This window comes from Thunnus albacares, chromosome 15, assembly GCF_914725855.1.
Source record: "Thunnus albacares chromosome 15, fThuAlb1.1, whole genome shotgun sequence".
NCBI lineage: Eukaryota > Metazoa > Chordata > Actinopteri > Scombriformes > Scombridae > Thunnus > Thunnus albacares.
The window spans coordinates 23704034-23732018 of record NC_058120.1 but is presented as its reverse complement, the minus strand read 5'-3'; the positions used below and the strand labels follow the sequence as shown (position 1 = coordinate 23732018).

At 36.9% G+C, this 27985-nt stretch overlaps 2 gene segments (V, D, J or C); both read right to left on the bottom strand.

The window, feature by feature from the left end:
* Positions 1–428: 428 nt before the first annotated feature.
* Positions 429–22284, bottom strand: LOC122998948. The segment is given in 8 exon segments: positions 429–775; positions 918–1024; positions 1152–1175; positions 1275–1622; positions 4774–4820; positions 11137–11143; positions 21611–21901; positions 22021–22284. Coding segments are annotated over 8 exon segments (888 nt in total).
* On the bottom strand, positions 7447–9187 carry LOC122998932. The segment is given in 2 exon segments: positions 7447–8055; positions 8163–9187. Coding segments are annotated over 2 exon segments (441 nt in total).
* Positions 22285–27985: the final 5701 nt, after the last annotated feature.

Here is a 27985-nt window from a genome sequence, read left to right as displayed (position 1 = left end):
ATGACCCAACTGAAGCAGCTTGTGATGTTTTCTTGAGATAAGGTATTTCAACATGAAATATCTGATTTCTCAGAAAACAGGCAGAAAGGCGAGCAGCTAAAAATACCTCACACTATCTCTGGAAAAAGTGATGTTGACTGTAAGATGAGATGTGAGAGCAGTGACAGGGGTCAGTATCCAAACTACATATCAGCAACAATTTGGAGCAACTGACAAACTTATCTGTCTAATCCTTTCTTTCTTTCTTTCTTTCTTGTAAAAGAACCACTGTGTATGAATAGTGTCTGATATGAAGATGAATCTGGTTTAGATAAACACTATGTAAATAAAGTCTTACTGCCTGAATCTGTCATGAGAATCATTTGTAGGACAAACTACAAAAACTCAGTCGGACACTCAACATTTATTGAATAAATGAAAGCAAAAGCTTTTCAAGATTCTCTGAAATACTTTTATTGAAAAGAAAATTCAGCAAACAAGCAGTTTACAACCACACACTACCACACATTATACAGACGTATTTATAAAAACGTGATGCCAAAGTATTTTTATGCCAGTTATAGATTTAAGATTGTAACAAAAATATGCCTGACACTGTTCATCTACTGTGTGCAGAATTACTATTAAGAGCGCGAATGCTTTGTAACACACAACATAGTGGAAATATAAGAAATATAAGTTCAATGTTCTCAATCTTTATTTACAGAAACTAACAGAATCGATCTCTGAGAGTTCACTTGTTCAGGCTGCAGCTCAGCTCTCAGTTGTGTTTTCCCTGCAACAGAAAGAGAAGGACACAATGTCTTAATGTCATGAGCTCTTTTTACTTATTATTCAAATATATGGAGCCAGTTTTTATGTCAAGTACAGGAAACTGAAGCTAATCAAAGCATCTAAGCAACAGAAACAGAACAAACCTGAAGCTTCCACACCAGAAACACAACAAAGGCTCCATAGACGCTGCTCTTGACGATGAAAACACCGTAGGAGAGTTTGGCATTATTTGTGATCTTCAAATATTTCCCTGCAGAAAGTTCAAATACCCACATAAGTGACATGATTCAAAGACTAATTATTCAGTTATATGTATATCCTTATATAGGTAGAATTAATGCATTGAGGTGTACAGAATCAAAAAATAATATATTTACCTCTTGTCATCGTCACCTCTTTAGCTGATAGAAGAATAAACATGGATTAGATGAGTACAGATGACCGTTTACATGTTTTTGTTGCAAAAATTTAATTAATTTCTGAGTTTTACATCAACATACCTTTTTCACCAGAAGTTGAATTGTGATAATTTTCGGTTTCATTTCCATTGAAGAAGCTGACAATGCAGGTGAAATGACTGTCAGGTGTGTACCAATCATTGGCAGAGACTCTCAACCTGCTGGTGATTCTGTAGTACTTTCCGTCCCTCCGGGCAGTGTTGTCCGTCGCCACACCCCTGGTGACATTCTTCTCATTAATCTGCCAGAATACACTGACATGGTCTGGGTAGAATTCAGTGGCCACACAAACTAAGGTCTTCCTCCTGTGCTCGTATTTCTGCTTGCGACATTCTTTTGGCGAAGGTGGAAGCACTTTCACTGTTGGTGGTGTTACCTTATGGTCATTTTCTATAAGGACATGAATCATTAGATTAGAGTTGCATTGTCAAAATCCTGGAGATCAACAACAAAACAATGTATAATTGTAACCTTGAAAATCCCAAATACACCATGATCATTGCAGGTGGCCAAACTCACATTGAGTCATTAAGATTTCATTTCAGATAAATGTTATGAAGTTATCCAAGTGATCTTACCAACAACTGTTAGCCTGGTTCCTTCTCCAAAATAAGCAGGATAATTGCCAGAGCACACTGCTGACTTGCATGTAAAAAACTGACACCGACCTACAAGGACTGAATGAACCTCTAACTTCTTTACAGTATGTCTACAGTACAGTCACAATATCACAATTATCACTTACTGATTCATTCACTTTGTATATTTTTTAAAAACTTTTTCCCTACATTTCTTTACCAATTCAAGTAAATATATTTAACTTTGTTTTGAAATTGAGACAGTGTTGGCTGTCATGAATATTATAAACTGCAAAAATGTCACAGTTTAAAGGTTAGAAATTAACTATAAAAGTCAAATTCTGATGCCTGGACCAAACGTAGTGTGAGATTCTTTTTCTATAGATTTTATATTTTCTTTGGCACTTTTGACACAGTACAACTCCAGAAAATCACAGAATAAGACATTAAAACATTTACAACAATAATTTTGCGGATTTAGATTAATTGATATGATTTCTATAATTTTCTTACCCAGCACTGTTAGTCTTGTGCCACTGCCAAAGTAAGCAGGGTCATAGTTGTTCACACTGATACAAGGCTGTAGAAAAACTGCTCAACCTTTCAGCACTGAAAGCTGTAAACTCTTTGTGTTTACTTTCACATAAACTAAAAACCTTCATGTGCAGAAAATCTGCAAATAATACATATTCATACAAAATGAACTCATTACCTAAAAGAATTAAATGTCTGGTTTGAGATCCATTCAAGAGAGATAAAAAACATCACTCAACTTTAACCTGATATAACCAACTGGTTTGCTGTTATATCGTGTAGAATATTACATCAGTATATATTCAATGATAGTTTTGTCTTACCTAAAACAGTGAGTTTAGTTCCAGCTCCAAAGTAAGCTTCTGACTGAGAACTCACAGTATTTCATAGTGCTGATAAAAACTCACTGAGAGTAATAATCTGGGCGTTAAGCCAAATGTTTTATTGCTGCAGTACTTTTACTGGAGAACATAGACAAGACTTGTTTTACTGACACAAACTAACTCCTGTATCAAGTTCTTTTACAGTATAAATTGTTTTATGCAATTGAATAAAAGGTCTAAAGATATATTTTTTAATACTGACCATTTTTCTTACTCTCATAAATTAAAAAAGCTGTGAATCATGCTCTGTGAGATTATTTTTGAAGGTTTTCTTACCTAAAACAGTGAGTTTAGTTCCAGCTCCAAAGTAAGCTTCTCTGTTGGAGCACAGAGTGTTTCAATAGTAACAAAAACTCTTTCTACTGCTTCTCTATCTGTTACCCTTCAAATTTATTTCACTATTTGACTTGTTAAGACTTCCACTATTTTAGTTTACAAAACAAGAAAATCATCTTAGACTTATTTTTACCTTTTGAACATATATTCATGCTTTTTGTGGCTATTTTATGATTATTAAACCTAGTAATGGCTGTAAACAGTTTTATCACTCTTACTGTTTTGGAATCATCTTTGGAGTAACTTTACATCTTAAAAACATCTTAACGAAACAACAGCAGAGTAATATTTAATGAACTTTTAAATGATTTCTTACCTAGAACAGTTAGTTTTGTTCCAGCACCAAAGTAAGCCTCTGTAGTACCAGAGTCACAGTGCACTTGATCAGTGCTCAAAACAGCCCAAGATGCTGCTTTGACTTTGCTTCTTTACTTTTTTAGATTTATATTAAATGCAACTTTCTTTTGCAGTAAAACCAAAAGCTTTCACTATAGCCTGTGTTTTTTTACATGATGCAAGCAAAACAGTTTCTCTCAATAATCAGCCTAAGTAAAACATAAATAAATGTTTTACTTCTTTTACATATTTGACTTCTCTTACAGGTGGATTCATGGGGAAAAAAATTGACATCTTACTTACCAAGAATAGTTAGTTTTGTGCCTTGGCCGAAATAAGCTTCGTTCTGACACAGCGTTTCAGCTTAACACCAAAAACTACTGAGCTCAACTTGAACTCAGGTGCAGTAAGTTTCTTAAGGAACGACTCAATTACAAAGCTTTTTACATTTGTTCTGATTTCTTACCTAAAACAGTCAGTTTTGTTCCTCCACCGAAGAAAGCTTCATAACCACCACCAGAGTCACAGTGCATTCAATCAATGCTCAAAACAGCCCAAGATGCTGCTTTGACTTTACTTCTTTACTTTTTGGTTGCCTTTTAGTATTTTTTAAACTGTATCCCTCAACAACCAACATGTAAAACTTCAATATGTTTTATTTGCCTCACAAATGGATTCATGAGAAGAAATTTTGACATCTTACTCACCAAGAACAGTCAGTTTTGTGCCTTGGCCGAAATAAGCTTCGTACTGACACAGTGTTTCAGCTTAACGTCAAAAACTACTGAGCTGAACTTAAACCATAAAGACTAGATGCAGTAAGTTTCATAAGGAATGACTCAATTACAAAGCTTTTTACATTTGTTCTGATTTCTTCTTACCCAAAACAGTCAATTTTGTTCCTCCACCGAAGAAAGCTTCATAACCACTAGAGTCACAGTGCACTGGATCAATGCTCAAAACAGCCCAAGATGCTGCTTTGACTTTACTTCTTTACTTTTTGGTTGCCTTTAAGTGTTTATTGTATTAAATATCACTTTTCTTAAAATCCAAAAGCCAACATCTGCTTCTCTACCGTCTGGTTTTACAGCTTGTACACAACTCTAAACTGTGTCCCTCAACAACCAACATGTAAGACTTCAATATGTTGTATATACTTTACAAATGGATTCATGAGAAGAAATTTTGACGTCTTACTTACCAAGAACAGTCAGTTTTGTGCCTTGGCCGAAATAAGCTTCAGCATTGACACAGCGTTTAAGCTTAACATCAAAAACTGCTGAGCTGAACTTGAACTATAAAGACTCAGGTGCAGTAAGTTTCTTAATGAATGACTAAATTACAAAGCTTTTTACGTTTGTTCTGATTTCTTACCTAAAACAGTTAACTTTGTTCCTCCACCGAAGAAAGCTTCATTACCACTGGTTTCACAGTGCATTCAATCAATGCTCAAAACAGCCCAAGATGCTGCTTTGACTTTACTTCTTTACTTTTTGCTTGCCTTTAAGTGTTTATTGTATTAAATATCACTTTTCTTAAAATCCAAAAACCAACATCTGCTGCACTACAGTCTGGTTTTTACAGCTTATAAACAATTCTAAACTGTATCCCTCAACAACCAACATGTAAAACTTCAATATGTTTTATTTTCCTCACAAATGGATTCATGAGAAGAAATTTTGGCGTCTTACTTACCAAGAACAGTCAGTTTTGTGCCTCGGCCGAAATAAGCTTCGTAATTGACACAGTGTTTAAGCTTAACATCAAAAAGCACTGAGCTGAACTTGAACTATAAAGTACATTTAGTTTCTTAATGCACCACTCTAATTACAAAGCTTTCTTCAACTTTATCATCCTTCACTTACCTAAAACAGTCAGTTTTGTTCCTTTTCCAAAATACGCTTCGTTGGCATTGTCACAGTGCAGAAATACTGAGCATGAAACTCCTGTCTTTCTCTACCAGAATTATCTTTAGATTGTTTTCACTAATCCTTCTATCAATACTGAGACTCTAAAGCAATGTGACATTTATCAAAACACATTAATAAACTGGAATATTTACCTAAAACCGTCAGTTTGGTTCCTTGGCCGAAGTAAGCAGGATCAGTGTAGGTCACAGTGTTCTAACTTTAGCTCAATAGTTCAGCTTTTTCATGACAACTGATATTTCCTTTAATGTTACACAAACAACTCAACTGTTTTATGTTTGTTTAAGTAAACTGAAGTTGTGAGAGTTCTGACTTACCCAAAACTGTGAGTTTTGTTCCCTTTCCAAAGTAAGCTTCGGCTCCAGTGTCACACTGAATCCCTCCTCAACCAAAAAGTCACAAAACTTTCCATAATCAGCATGTTTAGAAACAGTCTAATAATCCACAGGATGAAGAAGGTTCAAACATGCAGGATGAGCTTCATAATGTCCAAAGATGTTTTATTTTTGTCAAGATGAGTAAAACAAACATCCAAGTTCTCAAAACATGAATTTAAAGTCATTTAAAACATATTTTTTCAGCCAAATTTTCTCATTTAAATTGACTTTACAGTACTAAAATGGTCTGACATCCTGCACACCTTCATAATATTGATGTTTTCTGCTCTACAAAGTATCCAAAGTAGCATGTAGCAGTCTACACAATGGATGTTAATGGGAGGAGGTTTTTGTACGGCGGCTCTATAGGATTGTATCACCGTGGCCCCCTGTCCCCACGGTGAAAAAGCATCACACAAAAACCTGAAGTCTTTTTCGTTGTCTCCTCTTCGCTTCCCCCACCCAGCTTCCCCATATCTCATCCTCCATCTCTCTCTGTCTGTGAGAGCAGCTGCACAGGTCGGGCTGACTGAAGGCTGAACCAGCTCCAACCTGACTGCTGCTATTTCTGTGACAGCTAAGAAAAGAAGCAAGAAGAATAGAAGGAAAAGAGAAACTGTGTTTGTTTTTAGCTGCTCAGAGGAAGTGACATCTCTCCTGGTCACACCTCTTTATCCCACCCAGCTGTCAGAGAAGTGAGAAGGCACATTTACTGAATAACATACAGCGACAGATGTGGCTGATAATGTAGGATATGGAGCATAACATTACATTAAAGAAATCAATCTCTTAATTAATTTATTTCAGTGATGATGCAATAATGTTTTGTAATAATTTTGACTGATATGAGAAAGAGACGAGTCATAATGTTATTTATTATGTTATTAATCAAGATTATCATAAATTCATTATTAAAAATGTTACATCATTTATGACATCATGAGGCACAATGTTTGTCAAACAGTTTGTCATTCCACTGTGTAAGAGTTCATTATATTATTATATTTTATATATCCATTTAAAAAAATACAGCAACTTTCAGTTATTACATTATCAGCATCAGACATCAGTGTGTTCAGTGAACAATCTGTTTCTATTAATAAAAAAATAAACATTAAATTAAACATTGAATTAATGTTATATCATATCATAGCATATTATTATCTGTATTTTGAGGACAGACTTTTTTATCAGACAGTTGGAGATACTAGAAACATGGTGAGAGAGAGAACAAAGGTCCCCAGCTGGACCTGAACTGGGGATGTTGAGGTTATTACATACATCATATGTATGAATATGTATATATGTATGAGTTGCATACAATATAACTGCTATATGATATGCACTTCATACTTATAAAACTTTTTATGTCTTTTTATTTCTTCTTAATGGAACTTACTGTGTTGTGAGGCATCATTCACACAATGTTATATCACAGCTGCTCAGGAGAGGTCATTTATTTTTAAGGGATTTTAACTGTATCCTACTAATTCTTTACTTTAAAGCCATTTTAATTACACTAAAGATTAGAATGACTCCTTAAATATATATGTAATCCTACATGAGTCCAGTAGAGGTCAGTGTGTGCTAACCTTTTAAACCTGATATGCTTTTAATCTTGTCAGGAAGCACAGAGAGAATTATAATAAAATAACAAAGTAGAGACTTGACTTGATTGTGACACAGATGAGAAAGCACAGAGGACAATAATACTGAATGTGACAAATACTTCAACACCTGGTGCCTTATCTGAATTGATCAGCTCTGTGGTGCTGCTGAAACATGACTTGCGGTGAGTTCTTGTACCTTCACTGAATTAATAGATGTTCATTGTGCTGTTGTTTTTTCAACATATTTTTTTCTGTAATTAATGGTCCGATCCTTATTTTCATGTCACATTGATGTTAGTTGCCTATCATATCTCACACTACAACAAAATCCTGACTCTCAGAGTTCAACACATTGGTCCTTGTCACTCATCCCTCCTCTTGTGTTTCTCTTGAGGTTGTTGTTTAGCTGTTGAGGCTTTCTGAACCACTGTGCTATACTGGAGGCACAGTAATACACAGCTGAGTCTCCGGCTTCAGCAGAGTGTATCTCCAGAGAGGATTTAAGCACCTCAGGCCGCGTCATGGTGTACTTGGAGTCATTGAAAGGAGCTTCAATGTTTGTTGAACCTTGACCAGCAGAAAATGATACCATCTGTATTTTTTCCCCACTGCTGCTTTGTCTGTACCAGTACATGTAGTAATATTGCTCATCATCTTGTTCACACTCCAAAGTTACAGTCTTGTCTCCTTCACGACTGATTAAAAATGGAAGCTGTTGAATTTTCAAACAGACAGAGAAATCTGAAAAATAATAAAGAAGACAACAAGTAAACAAACAACAACTAAAGCAAGAAAATCTTACAAGAAAAAACATTATTTTTCTTTCAAATGAATTTCAATGTTCTCACCGGAGAAGATAAGAACTGCAACCAAGAAGACGTTCATTTCTACTGTGGTCAAAGGTTTTAGAATAAAAACATCAGAGCAATCTACATTACAGTCATAACTCTGTCTTCATTTACTGCTACTGCAATCAAAACATATGAAATATGATCTGATCCTCCCTGTCCTCTCTGTTTTTCAATCTTTAACCATGAACTCCCTGCCCACATTCATTCACTTTCATACAGTCCTGTGGAGAAGTTTGTCAGCACAGCCACACTCTCCTAGTGGACACTGAACTGCAACTGCAGCCTTTCTCAAGAGCTCTGTGAGTGGTCCCTGCAGGACTTTAGAGGAGATTGTGAAGTTATTACTGAATCTACAACAGATCAGGTTGTTAACAGGGAAAAAATAAGCAACAATCTTCGCTGTTTTGTGTGATATCAGACATCAGTAATGATAACTGTGCATTAAAATAATATCAGTGAGTTTGTATATTCAGTAACTGATTAAAGTGGTGGTCAGAGAGTAACAAGAGGTGGAATTGAAATGTAATTGATTATCTCTTCATCTCTCACTGTTTTTCTTCTGCGTTTTATGGGTGTTTTGTGTGATGAGCTTACTGAAGTCTTACTCAGACACTGGGTTCACCTCTTGCCCTGAAATCATTTAATTTCCATTATTTGTGTAAGAAAATAATGATAAAAAGAAAACCTGTTGCTTTACAAAATAGTTACACAAACTGTCAACAAAATCTCCTGGGATAAACAAAGGTTAAAAAAGCTTTTGCTGGAATGTGAACTTTTAATGTTGTGGGCCCATTTAAATATTTGTAATATTGGGCTTTACAAAGAAACTTGACTGAGAAAATCACAATCGAGCCAAACATGAATTAACATGCCAATTACATAGCTGTAAACCCTTCAAGTCATTAAAAACATCACAGTTTGTTGCATTTGACAACTTGAATCTCCACAAACGGAACACTAGCTTGTTTTTTACTTTGCACACAGAAAAGAAACCAGCTGAAAATAATTTATTCTGCTCTGTTTCAACAGCTTCATAGTTTTTGCATGGAGAGAAGATAACGTCATGGATCAGGTAAGCATTAAATATTCACAATTGTACAGTTGTATCTGCAATATAGCAACATAATAATTATGAGATAATGACATCCATCGTTGTGGTGGTAGAGATATGATGAACTAATATATTTAATGAAATCAATATAGGGCCAGTATGTCATATTATCTTCCATTAATAAAGCTCAGGACTTCAACTGGAAACATATTATTATCATTGAACAGTTCCACTGTAACAATAAATCAAATGAACCACAGCTCCTTCCTGCTGTGAGCCATCTGTGACTGACAGACTTGATATTTGTACGACTGTCTGGCCTGTGTGCATCACTGTGACTGGCAGCTCAGTAGTAGGTGCTGCTGTCATTGAGAAACAGCTCAGTAATCTGAAGGGTGAAGCTGTTTTTGGATGCGTCTATAGAAGACTGGAAGCGCCCCACAGGTTGGTCATACTGTGTTAGGAGGAACTTCATCTGGGCTCCATAGTGGTTTTGTCGGTACCAGAGCATGGTGTAGCTGCTCATGCTGAACCCTGGACCCATGCTGTACTCTAACTTCACTGTGACTCTTGGGTGAGACATTTGATCTCCAGACTGAAGAACTACAACACTGAGACCTGCAGCCCATGAAGGATGATGTTTCAATGTCTCTCGATGTACAGAACATTAAATGGAATGATGGATGATGGAAACTTGATAAAGTTTCATACACAAAACCCACCTGAGTGTAAGAAAAGCAACAGATAAAGGACTGTGACAAACATGTTAGCGAAGAGTCTTCTTCCAGCTGAATGATGCAGAGTCATACATCACTTTGTTCAGCACAAAGGAAACATGAGGTCACATGATCACATGATTGGAAAGTAGGACTGACTGTAATTGTCATTCAATTTCTTTTTCTGCATTGATTTGAGGATCAAGACATATTGTATTTGTATTTTATTGTATATATATTACATTATGGGACATCAACATTATTCTGCAAATATAAGCAGATTAATACTTTTGCAATAGGTGCATTTATATTTAGAGGCTGCATGTTCAGTTACTCCATCATATATTGTATCTAGTAATCAAAGGAATTAATCAAAGATACCTTAAATAGCAACAACAATACAGCATATTTTCAACTCTTAAATATCTGAAACTCTGAGCAGCAGCTGTCATTAGTTTCTATGCCACAGCAGGTTTTTAGTGAAGCAGTTGTATTAAACCACATCACTGTGTGCTGGCAGCGCAGAAATACACAGCCGAGTCTGATGAATTCACTCTGCGGATGATCAGAGATCCTCTCACTGCATCTTCACTTTTCAGCTGGAATCTGTTTTTAAACTGTTTCTCGTAGTTTGGTTCACCCTGCAGGACTGTGTGCCCGATGAGGCTCATAGACTGACTGCTCTGTTTGTGTTGGTACCACAACATTACTTGAAGGCTGCTGTCATCATGACTGCAGTTAATCCTGAGCTCCTCTCTCCCCTCCTTCACAACCTGAGAAGAAGACTGTTCAAAGGTAACAGTCTCCACTTTACCTGTGAAGAAAATCCATTCAAGTTTATGATGATATATTGTTTGAATATAAGTACCTAAATTTGTCAGAATTCATCACTGAATCTTGGGTTGAAAAATACACAGTCGTATAGACACATTATATTCAGAGAAAAGTGCTGATAATTGATGTTACATTGAGTAAAGGCTTACATGTAAGCATGAGCAGTAAAAATCCAGATGTGCATAAAACTGGAAGCATCCTGGAAATACAACTTCAATCAATTTCCTGTTCAGTATAAGAACAAATAAAATTTGAATTTTTCACAACTCTCTCACAATTACAGGTGGAGCATCTGCAACTTTTTAGCCTATATGTCAAATGACAGATGGCTAAGTTCCTCTCCTCATACACCACACCTCCTCTTCCCCACCTTCTTCCTCCACTAGCAACTGATCTCGTGACTGACAAAAATATTTTTTTCAGCCTGCCTCTGCCTCTTCCGTTCCGTTGCTTGTTTGCTTGTACTGTAAACGTGTTCAATTAAAAATCACCTGTTGAGTTGATTGGATGAACCTGCAGACTGGTTGGGTTTTGGTGGAACGTGATTGGTCACTGCTGAATTTGGCGGTTTGCTTAAATGGACAATGCCCCGCCCACTCGTAATGCCGTTAATTTTGAAAAAGAAAAGAGAAATGAATCGTAAAAAAAGTCAAGGCACACTGCCTCCTCAAGGTAAAAAATAAAAGTTAAAAACTTTTGTTATACTCGCTACTTGACAAAAACAGCAACCTTTTGTCGTGTTTAAAAGAATAATTTAGTTTGTAAAACTAGCGTAAGACCGCCCTAAAGACGTTATTTGTCACTTCAACGGTTGTTCCTAACGCCAAAGGTTGGCCACAAAAATGCACTGGGGGGAAATTTTCTGTTGGGAATAATTTGGAAATATTCCCAAAGAGTTTATTCTTCTCCGAGAAGCCGTGAATCTCAGCTTTTCTTCAACAAGGTAGGCATTTGATACTTGTGCTAACGTGTATATGCGGTTTTTGTTTTGGCTTTGTTAAATTGGTGTTTGAATGCTCGGCTAAGCTAACGTTTGAATAGCTAACTGATGTAATTTAAAGCTGACATTTTGATAGCTAACATTTGTGAAGCTGTTGACCAACATTTCCTCCTCTCTTACTGTCATGTGTTTGATATCTTGGTGTTGGTGCTGCTGTCTGCCAGTTTTTGCTCACAGAAGTAGCTAAGACATTGTGTCTGCTAACTAGCTTAGTTGGCTTACTGTACCTCTTAGCTGCTGTTGAGAGTGTCAGTTGACGTTAATTTCCACATCAACGGTTTTTAGTCACATCAGCGGTTGTTTTGAATCCTCACCCAACGTTTTGCCATAAATGTGAAACGTTATTTCAAGTCTGAACCAGAGTTTCTCTGTTCTGCTGTTGGGTTCTTGGGATTTTTTCAAAAGGTTTAGCTTTTAGTTAATAGTTTAGCAGTTAACTAGTCTTCTTGGACACTGGTGTTGTATCAGATTCTGCCCCCAGGAATTATAGGAATAGGAATTTCAGCCACTGCAAACGATTTTTTTTTAATCAGACTTTATCACATACCTTACTCATACTATTACCCCCATAGTGACACACAGTGTCACAATTTATGACAGCTGTTAACCAACCGAACTATGACCTTATATAACGTTACCGGTATTCAGATATAAATATCTCATCTAACAGTTGAACTTTTTGGTCTTTTATAGCTGATCCTGTCACATATTCTGTCAGGTCACAAATTCCTGTACACCAAAAACACAGATCTCAAAGTTTGTGATCATATCTAAACACTATGGAGGTACCATGTTTGGTAATAGCTGTCAAGATAAAGTATTCAATAAAGTATGATTAATAACGTTTTCAGTAACAATATAGCTGAAATACTTATTTAGGTCACAGATTTAAATGCTCTTATACTCTTGTCATCTACATTTTTGTAGGGTTGGGATTAATTGAGTATTAATTTATTTTAGTGGCTGAGTTTTTTCTTTTTTGGTTGTTGTTAGACAGTTTGAGTAAACTCTGTGGATCTGTTCACTGTTATTGTCTTATTGAAGATGCATTTCATTTTCATAATGACAAAAAACCCATAGAAATCTGTTTTTGTTGCGTTGTTCTGTTGTGACACAGTGTTTGTATTTTGATCTTCACTGATGTCAACTTCGGTAGGTAGTAAAGTGTGCATTTATTCTGATTTTATTTTATTTTATTTTATTTTATTTTATTTCACTTTATTTTATTTTATTTTATTTTATTTTATTTCTTTGACTGTGAAGCACTTTGTAACTGGTGTTTGTGAAAGGTGCTTTATAAATAAACTTTGCTTGCTTGCTTGGTTGCATATAAGCACCAGATTTGGATTTGGACAAATTTGGCAAATCTGAAATAGCTGGGATGTGATGCAGTGTTAATGTTTTTCTGGGGGGAAAAAAATCATACATTTTTTGCTTGTATATTGCAGCCTTAAATTCCACCCCGGCCATTGTGTAATTAAAACGTTACTTATCAGTAACAACTTGAACGCTTTCATATGTACATTCAGACTGTCTGACTGTGAAGAACCATTTTATTCTCTATCTGTTGTGTTTAATCAGAGAATGATCAGAATGATCAGAGTTCCTCTCACCGTGTCTTTTCTTGTCAGCTTGAATTATTCTTCAAACTGACCCTCATAGTTTTGGGAGTTTTCATATCCATACCCTATTAGGGTCATAGACAGACTGTCCTTTCTTTGCTGATACCAGAGCATTAATAGAAGGCTTGTGTCATCATGACTGCAGTTAATCTGGACCTCATTACTCTCCTTCACTATCTGGGGAAGAGACTGCAGAAATGTAACAGTGTTCACCTGACCTGTGGAGAAAGCAGATTTAGATAAAACTGTTACTGATGCAGAGCATGAGGATACAATATTTGTATGTATATTTAACACAATTGTTCAGCTTGTTAAACATAAATAAAGAGTAGTTTTATGTAGTTCACAGTGTAGTTTGAGATCTTACAATAAAAACACATGAAGAGAATAGGAAATATGTGTGCAGATGAAGACATTGTCAAGCACTGATGTGAGAAAAGGTATTGCCCTGAGAAAAATAAGGCTCAGGGTAAATAGGGAGGGCGTTGTGTCTGTGTTGGTTAATTCATCACCACATTCTCTTGATAAAAGCTGCATGTCATGTGCTGTGTCTCCACCTAGCGGTTGAATCTCCAGTATTCTGCTGTACTGTATTTTGCGTTCTTGATTATAATCAACTGAGTTTCTGCAGACTTGATCAGATGAAATTGGATCAATTTTCTAGATCATCATCTAGACTTTTCAACAAGTCATCATACTTGTTTTTCAGTGATATTGAAAATGACCCATGCGGGTGTTTCAAAAAATGACCTGTATGAGCATTTTCTGTCTTTTCACCTTTATGGTTAAGTGGGCATTAAAAAGCCCTGACTTAAAACAGCTTAAGAACGTTGGGGACATGTTGTTTCAGGTAAAAAACAAAACAAAATATATAAAATTCTCTGAGACAGGATTTTAGAAGTATGGAATGTTATCACAGTAGTATCATTTTATTCTTGGTTGTACAAATTGTGAGGTAAACAGTAGAAATATTTATGTTAATCTATCAGGAATGTGTACTATAATTGCACATATTTGATTGGCCACCACAGCCCAACCAAGACCCCATCCCCCGCGTGTTGACTGGTCTCATTCAAATGAATGAGGGGGCCGTGTTTATAATGTGGAGAGAGCTGGACAGTAAGATCACATAAATCTATGACTGAGAAGAGTCATGGCATCACTACCAATCAGTCAGTACAAATTATCCTGATCTTTTTAATCAATTAAACCACTCTGAAATGTTCACTGTGCTGTATATTACATTATTATCATATTTAGTAAATGTTATTATGATCTTTATAATACTTGTGTTCATCGTTTTCTAGTAAATGTATACAGTTCTGTGAAATAAAAGGAACAAAAAAACACCCCATTATACTGAACCAGTTAACAGTAATGAAGAGTTTTTTAGTTGGTGGTTTTAGTGCTTTACTGTTGGTGTGCTGTTATCTGCTGGATCATTATGAAGGTTTTTGTATGAGGGAGTCACTGTCTTTATTACTGTGCATACAAGCTGCACCAAAATATTCTCTGCTGTCTTCAGGGTGTCTCAGGTTCAGGATGTGAAGATAAGCGGTTTTCTCTCCATCTCCGCTCACATTGAAGCTGCTGTTAAATGGCGACTCAACTTTGGGGTTTTTATATCGCATGTAGGCGATCAGCTTTAGAGCTGTGTCTCCTGCTGAGCGCTGATACCAGAGAATAGTGTCATAGCTCGGGATTTTATGTGTGAAGCTCAGTTTGACTTCATCATTTGGTTTCCACAGCAGTTCACTTGGCTCCTGAAAAACTTGTTTTTCTTTACTGAGGTAAACTCCTGTAAACAGATAAAAACTCAGTGTTAAATAGTGCTGTAATGTCTTATTCCCAGTGTAAAAAACTGGGAAAAATAAAAAAAAAATCAATGAAGTGTACATAAAGTGTAAGTGTACATAAATATCGCACCGCAGTTCCCTCAATATATTTGAGACTTAATTTACAGATTAAATGGAAAAAGTGTCTTTATGAATGAGCGATACCTTTAATCCAGAACACAGTGATGATGGAAATAATGAGATGAGATGGCATCATGTTGAATGTGAGGAACCAACTGGAGTCTCTGTTGTACTTAGTGGATCAGAAGGAGTCAGGAAGTGATGTAGAGAAGTCATACACTGACACTGAGAAACTGTCTTTCATTCAGTCTGTCTGTTGTTTTAAGGAGGAAATCTTTGCTTTTCTTTCTGATAAACGGTGGGATCCAGTAGATTTCTTGTACTGCTGGTTACTGAAATGTGGTGATGATGGACTGGTTGCCTATTCTTATTAAAAATCTGTATATTTTTGGTGGGTGGTGTGCAGGGTCAAGTTCATGGTTATTACCACAAAAACTAGACTATAAAAGCATATAAAGTCATATAATGATGATGTAGCTTTTTTTGTTGAATCATATAGTTCTGGTCTGCAGCCCTGGGCCTGGGAACCACTGGTTAAAAGTATTTAAGGCTTTGGTTGGGAGGGAAAACATACTGCTGTTGAGTGTGAAGTATTAAGCTGTTTATGTGTTTGAGGCAGGAAAGGGAAGTGAAGTGGAGTAAATTATAAACCTGATAAACAAGAAAGATAAGTTGTCAAATCAAAGTAAAACCCCAATATGTCAAATGATCATGGAGGGATCATTTTCACTTCAACCCACATCCAGAGTGCAAAGGGGAAGAGGTTTTTGTCAGAAGCAGATGGGTGTTTGACATACTGTGCCTCCCTGGCAGCACAGAAGTATGTTGCAGTGTGTTCAAGTGCTTTTAGATTGATTATGGAAAGTGAACCATTTTTTGCTTTGTCTCCACTCAAATCTCCATCTAATTTGAAATGTTTCCTAAACGGCTCTTCCACGCCGTCGTTTGTGAACTGCATATATCCGTATCCAATGAGTTTCAGAGCTGTATCTCCAGGAGACTTCTGGTACCACAGCATCACTCTGTAGTCAGTTTGTTCGTGGGTGCAGAGAAGCTGCACGTTTTCACCAGCTGTTCGGATGACAGCAGAGGGAGACTGATGGATCTGAACCCCCAGAGAGAAACCTACAAAAGAAACAAACTCAGGGTTTATCTGCTTGAACAAAAAAACAAAGTATAAACTTGTTGATCTAGAGAACAAACCTCATTACCTATAATATGATAATAAAGTAGAAATGAAATCATTATGGTTCTTTCTCCTGTGCAAATTCTCTGTTGACAAGGATACAGTAATGATGATGATGAGAGCTGACTATGACTGGACTGAATATGAAAAACACCAGCAGAGACATGAGGAAGTGATGTAGAAATCACATGACAGAGAGCTTGACTGCAGGTGGCTGGTGAAAGGTGTTTTCAAGACTTTACTCCAAACCACAACTGATAAAGGATGGTGTTTAGTTTTTGTCTTGTTAGAAAGAGATCTGTCTCAACGTGCATATCGAGCTGCACAGTAATGCACTGCACTGTGCTCAGACTCTTTGAGGTTAACTATTAACAGAGAACAGTTCTTTGCTGTATTTCCACTCAAATCTCCAGTAATATTGAAATATCCTTCATATAACCTTTCATAGCTTATTCTGCTATATTCCACATATCCAATGAGTTTGAGAGCCTTTTCTCCAGATGGTACCACAGCATCACTGTGTAGTCAGTTTGTTCATGGGTGCAGACAAGCTGCACATCATCACCAGCCTCTCTGATGAGAGCAGAGGAAGACTGATGGATCTGAACTCCAACAGAAAACCTGCTGTAAGCAGAGTTGGACAGATTATTGATTTAGGATGTGAAAGTAAATACAGTGTCTCATTTCACAATGAAGCAGTTGTTACCTGTGAGTAATCATCATCATGGAGTTACTCGAAGGTCGTGGATGAAAAAGTTATGAGTCTTTGGTGTTAGTGTCACATTTAAAGAGTAAACAAATGTGATGTAGAAAGGAGGAGTGGTTTAATTAAGTTCCATATCGAACTGATATCTATATATATCTTCCTTTCAACTGATTCCCCCACAAAAATGTTTTCCTTTTCATTATGTATTAGAAACTGTTCTGCGATGGCTTGCCTGGTAAAATGGGAAGAAACTAACAAAATAGAAACACAGCTGCATTAGTTACTGTAATGATATGATTACATCAAATCAAATTACAAACTCAACAGCAGGTGTCTGGGAGCCGTTTATTTCTCATCTTACTCCAAACCACCAATGATAAAATACTATGTGGAGTTTTTGTAAAGTTCAGAGGGGATTTATGTCAGTGTGCTTCTCTGGCTGCACAGTAGTACACTGCACTGTGCTGTTGTCCAGGTGTGGGAACTAAAAGAGAGCCATTCTTTGCTGTATTTCCACTCAAATCTCCAATTATATTGAACTGTTCTTTATATGTCTCTTCCATCGTTACATCTTTTAAGTACAAATATCCAATGAGTTTCATAGCTGTGTCTCCAGGTGACTGCTGGTACCAGAGCATCATTCTGTAGTCAGTTTTATCATGACTGCAGACAATCTGCACTTTGTCAGCAATTTTTGTGATGAGATCCGAGGGAGACTGATGGACCTGAACACCCAGACAACCACCTGGACACAAAACAAAAATAGAGAACTTATTTACAATGTGATTTATGATAAATTACACTAATGACATATCCAAAGAAAGTAATGCTTCAAGTTATTACCTGCCAGACAACAGAAGACTAGAAAGCAGATCATTTTGACATCCTCAACAAAAAACATTTTTAAATGCCTTTTAGAGTTTTATGGATTCAAGTTTCTGGGATCTGACATCAGATATCACTGTCACCATTTGCAACAGAAATCCAACTGATGACTTATTGGGGCTGACTGAAGTTTGAAAAGGAGAAGGAAGTGATGAAATGCCATCACTGTACATTAGCTGGCAAAGATGAAAGCCTGAAAGAAAATGCAGCTGGCTGGGAGGAGTCTGTTCAAGTTCCCATTCAAAAGCATAATAGTTGATAAAAGTTGTTTCAGAGTTTTTGTATGATGCAGAGAGGATCTGTAGTCAGTGTGCATAGCTAGCTGCACAGTAGTACACTGCAGTGTGCTCAGGTGTCTTTAGGTTGGTTATAAACAGAGAACCGTTCTTTGCTGTGTCTCCACTCATGTCTCCAGTGATATTAAAATGTTCTCTGAAAGGCTCCTCGTGCTCTATGCTCTTTTGATACACATGTCCGATGCGTTTCAGAGCTCGGTCTCCAGGGGATTTCTGGTACCACTGCATGAGTGTGTAGTCAGTTTTTTCATGACTGCAGACCAGCTGGACTTTGTCTCCAGGTTTTTTGAGTAGAGCTGAAGGACTCTGGTAGACTTCAACAGCCAGACAAACACCTAGAGAAAGAAGACATGAGTGAACAATGTAGAAACTATAGGTGAAGAGGTATTCCTGAATTGTAAAAGTGATTACCAAGGAGCCAAGAAAAAAAGAATAATGTGAGCATGTTGACTTGTTTTCTGAATGAACAGTGAACACTGAGTGACTCTAAGCTCTTTAGTTATACAACAGTTACTAAAGACACCTAACACCTTCCCCTCTAAAGCAGCTTCATAAGTTTCACAGTGTTACATGTGTTGAGTATTTCTGGAGCTCCAGCTCCACCTACAGGACAGATATAAAAGTCAGGATTTTAAAAAAAATCAGCACATTTATTGTGAAGGAGTTTTTGTTCAGCTGCTCATACTTCTCACATCACTGTGTTTGCTGATGGCACAAAAATACACACCGCTGTCTTTCAGCTTCAAGTCATTGACAGTGAGAGCCCCGGTCTTTATGTCATCTTTGATGCCTACATATTTGTTTTGAGGGGCCCTCCCATAGTCTGGCTGCCCATCATAAACCATGTAGACAATGAGAGTCATGCTCTCCCCTGGACGCTGCTTGTACCAATACATCTGGTTATGACCAGCGTCTTTATTGTGGCTACAGTTCATCTCTGCAGATTTGAACACATTACTCCAGCTGATTTCAGGGTATTGGTTCACAACCTGGCATTGACCTGCGTGGAGAAAATACAAAATTCAATATAATCTGCATTTCTTTTGGAAAAATGTTTTACTTTTTGTATTGCATACATGTGAACGTAAAAATATTTTACTGAAATCCACTGATACTGAAAGATAGACAGCCCAGTTTTGTAGTCAGAATTTGAGGCTGCATGTATCATCAGCCCATGTTTCCATGTTAATAAATAATTATAATAAATAACTATCAAACCTACACATCTCTTATACGGTTAATCTGTTTTTTTTTCACCTTGAAGCCACAGAGACGAGACTATAAATGTGATGAGAATTTGAGTCATCTTACTGGTCTTCTTAATATGAGATCCAGCCACAGTAGACATGCTGAATGACTGAGGCTGTTTTTTATAAAGGGAGGTGGGAAGTTAAAGGCGTTGCTCCACAGAAAGGACCTCCCATTAAAATCACTGATCTCAATCACAAGAAAAACCAACATTGGTTAGAATGGTTCATTCCAGGTGCAAAGAGGCTGTGAGCTGTAACACAAAGATTAAAACTGTGATGAGGTTTTTGTACTGAGGAGCAGTGATATGTAGCACTGTGTAAACTAGCAGCACAGAAGTAAACTGCACTGCTGCTCAGGTTCAGTCCTTCAATTATTAATGTGCAGATCTGGTCTTTACTGGCACTCCCTTCTATTGTCACATTCACACCAGGTTCTGGACTTCCTTTGTTAAAATCCATATATCCCAAGAGCTGTAGCTGTTTGTTGAATTGCTTATACCAGAGGATCCGGTTATAGCTCTGAATACTGTGTGAACAGCTGATTTTGGCGGTTTCTCCTGTTTTGTTGTACATGTGAGCTGGAGTCTGGTAGACTTGGTCACTGAGAGAGGAACCTGTAGAAAAAGCACCAACAATACACAATCACATTAAATGAGGATGAATACTATTAAATAGAAAATTGAGTAAGCACAGGACAGGAATTGAACATGATAAATAGAGAATATGTGGAGAAAACATTATGTATTTGATTAAATCAAAGCCCATATCTCTTTCTTGAACCTCAATCCCAAAATGTATCAAAGTCTAAAGCCTGTAACTGGAATAGCTGATTGTTTGCCAAATAAATATAAATCCACCTTTTTAAAGAATAAATGTATTAAAAGACTTCTGTACCTGAAACCAGAATAACATTAAAGGTGATGCAGAAGAAAAGGATCATGTTGTGTTCTGGCCAAATTTAATACCAATTTGTGTTTTCGTCACACTTTATGCTGGTATGCTGATACTTTCCACCTCCTTTACAGAAAAAACCCTCTTATCAGGAAAACAAACACAACTTCTTTAAAGTGGGTGGTGTCGTAGTGCATTCTCCACCTCTAAACATTAAAACCATCATGTCAGCTACCACCACACACCACAGGCTCAATGAAGATATACTGCCACCCTGTGAAAGGAAGCAAAACAGCAAAGACCTGTAGTAATCCCTGCAAACGTTTGTACACAACAGAGTATTTGTAAAATTTTGTATTTAACCAGTAGTTTTTAAGTCCTGTTTGAATTTTACAGAGTTTATTTTATTAAGCTGTGGCCCTTAATGGATGAAATAATGCATGTTTGTTTTTTCTTTGTACATAACAGCTTTTACAGTGATTAATACTTGAACTTACAATTATAGTATTAAACCACAAATTTAAAAACAGTCACAATCACATATGAAGAAGAGTTAAAGGTATATACATTTGTAAAATAAGTATTTTTGTGTTTCTCAATTATTATTGGTCTAAATATTATAAAGCAAACTAGAAGACATGTCTAAAATGTAGACTTGGTTGTTTAGAAACTTCTGGTAATGTATTATGAATTTATATGATGGGACAGTCCTGCCTTTAATGATTATATATAGTAACAATAATAACAATAACAATTTCATATTTTTTTAATCATGAAACATTGTCATTGTCATTTTGAATGTAAACATACAAGCAGGTGGATCTGATATATGTGGTGAGAATTTAAGACATCATAGTGATGCTGTTGAAATGAGATGTAGCCCTGAATGTCTGAAGCTGCTCTTTATAACAGGAGGCTTCACATACAGAACCTCCCGTTATAATATCTGATCTTTGTGAGAGGAGACCAACAGTGGTTAGAACGAGTTAATACAGGTGCAAAGAGGCTCTGAGCTGTAATACATAGATAAAAAAAAACTTTGGTGATGAGGTTTTTGTACTGAGAAGCAGTGATATGTAGCACTGTGTAAACTAGCAGCACAGAAGTAAACTGCACTGCTTCTCAGGTTGAGTTCTTTAATTGTTAATGTGCAGGTCTGGTCTTTATTTGCACCACCTTCCATTGTCACATCCACATCAGACTCTGGATATCCTTTGTTTAAATACACATATCCCAGGAACTGTAGCTGTTTGTTGAATTGTTTGTACCAGAGGATCTGGTTGTAGCTCCCAGAACTGTGTGAACAGCTGATTTTAGCAGTTTCTCCTGTTTTGTTGTACATGTGAGCTGGAGTCTGGTAGACTTGGTCACTGAGAGAGGAACCTGTAGAAAAAGCATCAACAAAAACAACACACCATATAAGAATAAACACTGGTGAATCCATTAATGTAACAAAGCTAAAATTGCAGCACTGTATAATATAAAAGATTTGATGACATTACCTGAAAACAGAATAATATTTAAAGTAATTTGTAGGAAAAGGATGATCATGTTGTCTTTTGTTTGGTAATAATTTTACTGTTGCTATGATTAGCAGTGTATCAGCAGATATACTGATTATTTCCAACCTCCTCTTTGCACAAACCTCCCATCTGCAAATAAACATGTAAGTGGGTGGTGTCATAATGTTTCCTCCTCTTGACATTATAACCACCACCATCACCACTACACACCACTGGCTGAGTATAAAGGTCCCATTAAAGATTTACTGCCTCCTTATGACAGACTGTTAACTTTCTCATTCCCAAGAACAAGAAAATTAACTTTTTTCTTCAGTAAATCTTTCTGTGTTAAATTCTGATATGACTTCAGGACTTTTACAATGTTGTGAGTTCAGATACATCAAGTCATTAATAAAACAAATACATTATGTATTCTTGTCAAGAGAAGCTTTTTGTGATTTAAATGCTGCATTGTTTTCCCAGATAGGGTTAAAAAAACACACATATAAAGATCTGTGGAGAAACACTGCGCCCTCATGGATGTAATAGTAATAACATCAAATCCAGGATCTCATGTTGAACCAGCTGGCTGATGTGAGTCGTTCAGTGTGTCTCTGCTTTGTGTTATCAGCAGGTGAATGATTGTGATTGTGTAACTGGTTTCATCAGAGAAGGTTTTTGTCAAAGACGGAGGGTTTGTGCAGCACTGTGTTTCACTAGCAGCACAGAAATACACTGCTCTGTCCTCAGATCGACTCAGCTTTGGAATATGAAGAGATGACAGACTTCTACCATCACCACTCACATTATGAGTCTCTTTGAATTTATCTTCAACAGCTGGAGAAGAGTATTGTGCATAACCAACGAGAGCCATATCACTTTTCCCAGCAGACTGTTTGTACCACTGGATCATATTAAAATTAGTGTTTGAATGGCTGCAGTTTATCAGGATTTCTTCACCAAGATCTTTGATCATGGCTGCTGGAGTTTGATGAACACTGTTCTTTGAGAGTTCTGTGAAAAAAATGTGAAACAAACAACTTTAGTGGAGAGAAAAACCTGCAGTGAACATATTTAGAACCATATGTCATAATTTAATGTAATATTACCTGTTAAACAGAACGGCAGAGCTGCTAAATGTATGAGGAGTCTGATCATGATCCAAATGCAGATGAAAACAAAACAATAATGTCATGTTCAAACTGAGCAGAGCTGTCTGGATGTAAAGGAGGAGGAGGAGTCGACATAATGGACGTCACATCTTTTCATCAGTGGATTTATACAGTCTACTATTGTGTTAGTTAATACAGGAAAACGCTGGTTGGATCAAACAAATAATTGGAAGATGATAACTTTGCTCTGTTTTTGGTGGTGGGTATATTTTCACTATTCTGACATGTATTTTAAATAAATATTGAACTGAATGAATGAATCAATAAATAATGAACATAATACTCAAAACCTAGGTGTACAGTAATATAATTTATTGTATATTTTCTTGTTATGAAATATTTTGAAATGTAAACATTTGTCGAGCGCAGCTGCTCGGAGTTTCTTGTGTTCCCTGTTTCAGTATTTTCATGTCCCTTTTATATCTGAGTTATCTGTCTTCTCGTTTATTCTTGGTCTATAAAATACTCTTTATTCCTTTCTCCTCTCTAATCTGGTGTCAAAGATTGTTTTCATTATTTTATCTTGTTGTTACAGTGTCTGTAATGATTGTGAATACAGTAACTCAGTCTTGTGTCTTGTGGTTTCCAGTCTAATAATCGTTCTTCTTTGCTGGAAATTTGGCCTCACTGAAGTCACTTTCATATGTATGTGGGGGATTTGGGGTCATGAAAATGTTTTGCTTCATCTCTTCTCCTGGCTGCTGTCTGTACCAGTACATGTGCCAATATGAGCCTTAGTGTGACTGCAGTTCATTGTTGCAGACTGACTCACGTTCCTCCACAGCAGAGGGATCAGTGTGACATCACTCCCATTAATTAGACCTGTGGAGGTAAAAAGAAAATATTAATGTTACAGAACCACCAGTGAGTCCTCTGTGTGCAGTCAGAACATAAAATCATCATTATGTCTTTAAAGCTAAAGTGACAGCTTCTCCTTTCAATCCTCGGCCTCATGATGTACAGTACCTACAATACAGAGCAGAGCTGCAGAGAGTTTGATCAGACCAGCTGGGATCATTATTGTGTTCTGAGTAAAATGAAAATGAGAGACACTCAGTCTGTGTGATGGAAGGTGTGACGTTACAACAGAGTTTATTTCTGTGTTGTGAGTTACAGGTGGGAGTGTGGCTGTATTGTGAGTTGTTGTGTGTTGTACTTGAGGTCCTCCTACAGTACAGCAGATAAATACAGTTGGTAACAGCCTGCTGGGGTTTTTGTTCAGCTGTCAAGTGCATTTGTATCACTGTGTTGACTCACAGCACAGAAATACAAGCCTTTATCTTCTGGCAGCAGATTCTTCACTGTGAATGTCCCACTAGCAGCATCAGGCTTAGTAGCTGAGAATCTCTCATCTTTGAAGTCTGGTTCAAAGTCATGATCTGTTTTTGCAGTTGTTGTAAAAACAATTTGTTTCATTGCTTCTCCTGGCAGCTGTCTGTACCAGTACATCTGGCTGTAGCCAGCACCCTTGGTGTGGTTGCAGGACATTGTTGCACTTTCATCCTTGTTTTTCCACAGTATGGAGGTCTGAGTGACAACACTCCCATCAACTAGACCTGTGTGTAAAACAGTAAAAAATTAGCACCAGTGAACATTTTAACTGACATACAGTAGCCCTATAGACTAGTAGACCATTAAATTGATGTTCAACATTCGCTTGCTATACGTAATGATAAAGGTTAAAGGCTATAATGTAGTGGGTTGATCTCACCTTTTATCCAGAGCAGAAGTGTCAACAAGCTTAGGAAACCATGTTTGATAATATCCATGTTGTAGAAGTCAGAGACTGAAAGAGGTCTAATCTAACTGTCAGTGTAGTTACAGAGATCTAAAAGGTTCCAGGTGGGTGTTTCATAGTTGATGTTCTCTGATGCTGTTAGCTGCTGTGTAATCCACGTGATGAATCAAAGTGTAACTGGGAGTGTTTGTGGTGCTCGAGGTCCCCCTACAGTACAGGAGAGAGAGATGTACAGTACAGGAGATAAATTGAGTTGGTAGCAGTTGTTCCAACAGCGCACTGAGGTTTTTGTTCAGCTGTCAAGTGCATCTGTATCACTGTGCTTACTGACAGCACAGAAATACAAGCCTTTATCTCCTGGTTTCAGATTCTTCACTGTGAATGTCCCACTAGCAGCATCAGGCTTAGTAGCTGAGAATCTCTCTTTGCTGAAATTTCCAAAGTCATGATTTTCTTTGCCGAGTGTTGTGAACACAATGAGTTTCATTGTTTCTCTTGGTAACTGTCTGTACCAGTACATCTGGTTAAAACTAGCAGCCTTAGTGTGACTGCAGTTCATTGTGGCAGACTGACCCTCTTTGCTCCACAGCAGAGGGGTCTGGGTGACATCACTCCCATCAATTAGACCTGTGTGTAAAACAGAAAAAGTTACTACTAATTAACAGTTAAACTCAAACAATGACAGCTGTGATCGTCTGCTTTCATCATTTAAATAAAAGTTTAAGACAGTAATGCAGTGACATGATTTACTGTATTTAACCTTTTATCCAGAGAAAAAATACCAATAAGCTGAGGAGACCATGTTTGACGATGTCCATGTTCTGGAGTCTCATATATGACTGTTAGTGTACTGTAGTTAAACAACAGAGATATGAAGAGTTGCAGCTGGGTGTGTCATTGAGGTGTGTGATGTTCTCTGACACTGTAAACTGCTGTATAAAATCTACATTGTCAGTTTCATGTAGATGTGTGGATATAAGTGTTGCTGGAGGTTCCCCTCCATTCAGATCAGTCCCACTGACGAGCTGAGGAGGCCTAATTGATAATGTGTGGTGACGAGTCCAACACATTTAAAAAATGATGAGGCTGCACTTATAATATAAAGCAGTGATGAAAAATGAAAGAAACAGGTTTTGATAATGAACAGGCAAAAAACTAAATACAAACCAAAATATTAAAAGTTAAGTAATTATATTCTTGTTAATCTAACGATAAATCTGATTATTCATCTAGCTCCTCTACAGTTCATTCAAGAGACTAATAAATAATTATAATAAATAACTATCAAACCTACACATCTCTTATACTGTTACACTGTTTAGATTTTGTACCTTGAAGCCATAGAGACGAGACTATAAATGTGATGAGAATTTGAGTCATCATAGTGATCTTCTTAATATGAGATCCAGCCACAGTAAACATGCTGAATGACTGAGGCTGTTTTTTATAAAGGGAGGTGGGAAGTTAAAGGCGTTGCTCCACAGAAAGGACCTCCCATTAAAATCACTGATCTCATTCACAAGATAGACCAACATTGGTTAGAGTGGTTTATTCCAGGTGCAAAGAGGCTGTGAGCTGTAACACAACGATTAAAAATGTGATGAGGAGGTTTTTGTACTGAGGAGCAGTGATATGTAGCACTGTGTAATCTAGCAGCACAGAAGTAAACTGCACTGCTGTTCAGGTTCAGTCCTTCAATTATTAATGTGCAGGTCTGGTCTTGATCTGCACTCTCCTCGATCTTCACACCCATTCCAGTCTCTGGGTTAGCAGCGGTCACTAACATGTATCCCAGGAACTGTAGTTGTCTGTTTGACTGCTTATACCAGAGGATCCAGTTATAGCTCTGAATACTGTGTGAACAGCTGATTTTGGCAGTTTCTCCTGTTTTGTTGTACATGTGAGCTGGAGTCTGGTGGACTTGGTCACTGAGAGAGGAACCTGTAGAAAAAGCACCAACAATACACAATCACATTAAATGAGGATGAATACTATTAAATAGAAAATTGAGTAAGCACAGGACAGGAATTGAACATGATAAATAGAGAATATGTGGAGAAAACATTATGTATTTGATTAAATCAAAGCCCATATCTTTTTCTTGAACCTCAATCCCAAAATGTATCAGAGTCTATAGCCTGTAACTGGAATAGCTGATTATTTGCTTAATAAATATAAATCCACCTTTTTAAAGAAGAAATGTCTTAAAAGACGTCTGTACCTGAAACCAGAATAACATTAAAGGTGATGCAGAAGAAAAGGATCATGTTGTGTTCTTGCCAAATTTAATACCAATTTGTGTTTTCGTCACACTTTATGCTGGTATGCTGATACTTTCCACCTCCTTTACTGAAAAAACCCTCTTATCAGGAAAACAAACACAACTTCTTTAAAGTGGGTGGTGTCGTAGTGCATTCTCCACCTCTAAACATTAAAACCATCATGTCAGCTACCACCACACACCACAGGCTCAATGAAGATATACTGCCACCCTGTGTACATAACAGCTTTTACAGTGATTAATACTTGAACTTACAATTATAGTATTAATCCACAAATTTAAAAACAGTCACAATCACATATGAAGAAGAGTTAAATGTATATACATATGTAAAGTATTTTTGTGTTTCTCAATTATTATTGGTCTAATTATTATAAAGTAAACTAGAGGACATGTCTAAAATGTAGACTTGGTTGTTTAGAAACTTCTGGTAATGTTTTATGAATTTATATGATGGGACAGTCCTGCCTTTAATGATTATATATATAGTAACAATAATAACAATAACAATTTCATATTTTTTTAATCATGAAACATTGTCATTATCATTTTGAATGTAAACATACAAGCAGATGGATCTGATATATGTGATGAGAATTTAAGACATCATAGTGATGCTGTTGAAATGAGATGTAGCCCTGAATGTCTGAAGCTGCTCTTTATAACAGGAGGCGTCACATACAGAACCTCCCGTTATAATATCTGATCTTTGTGAGAGGAGACCAACAGTGGTTAGAACGAGTTAATACAGGTGCAAAGTGGCTCTGAGCTGTT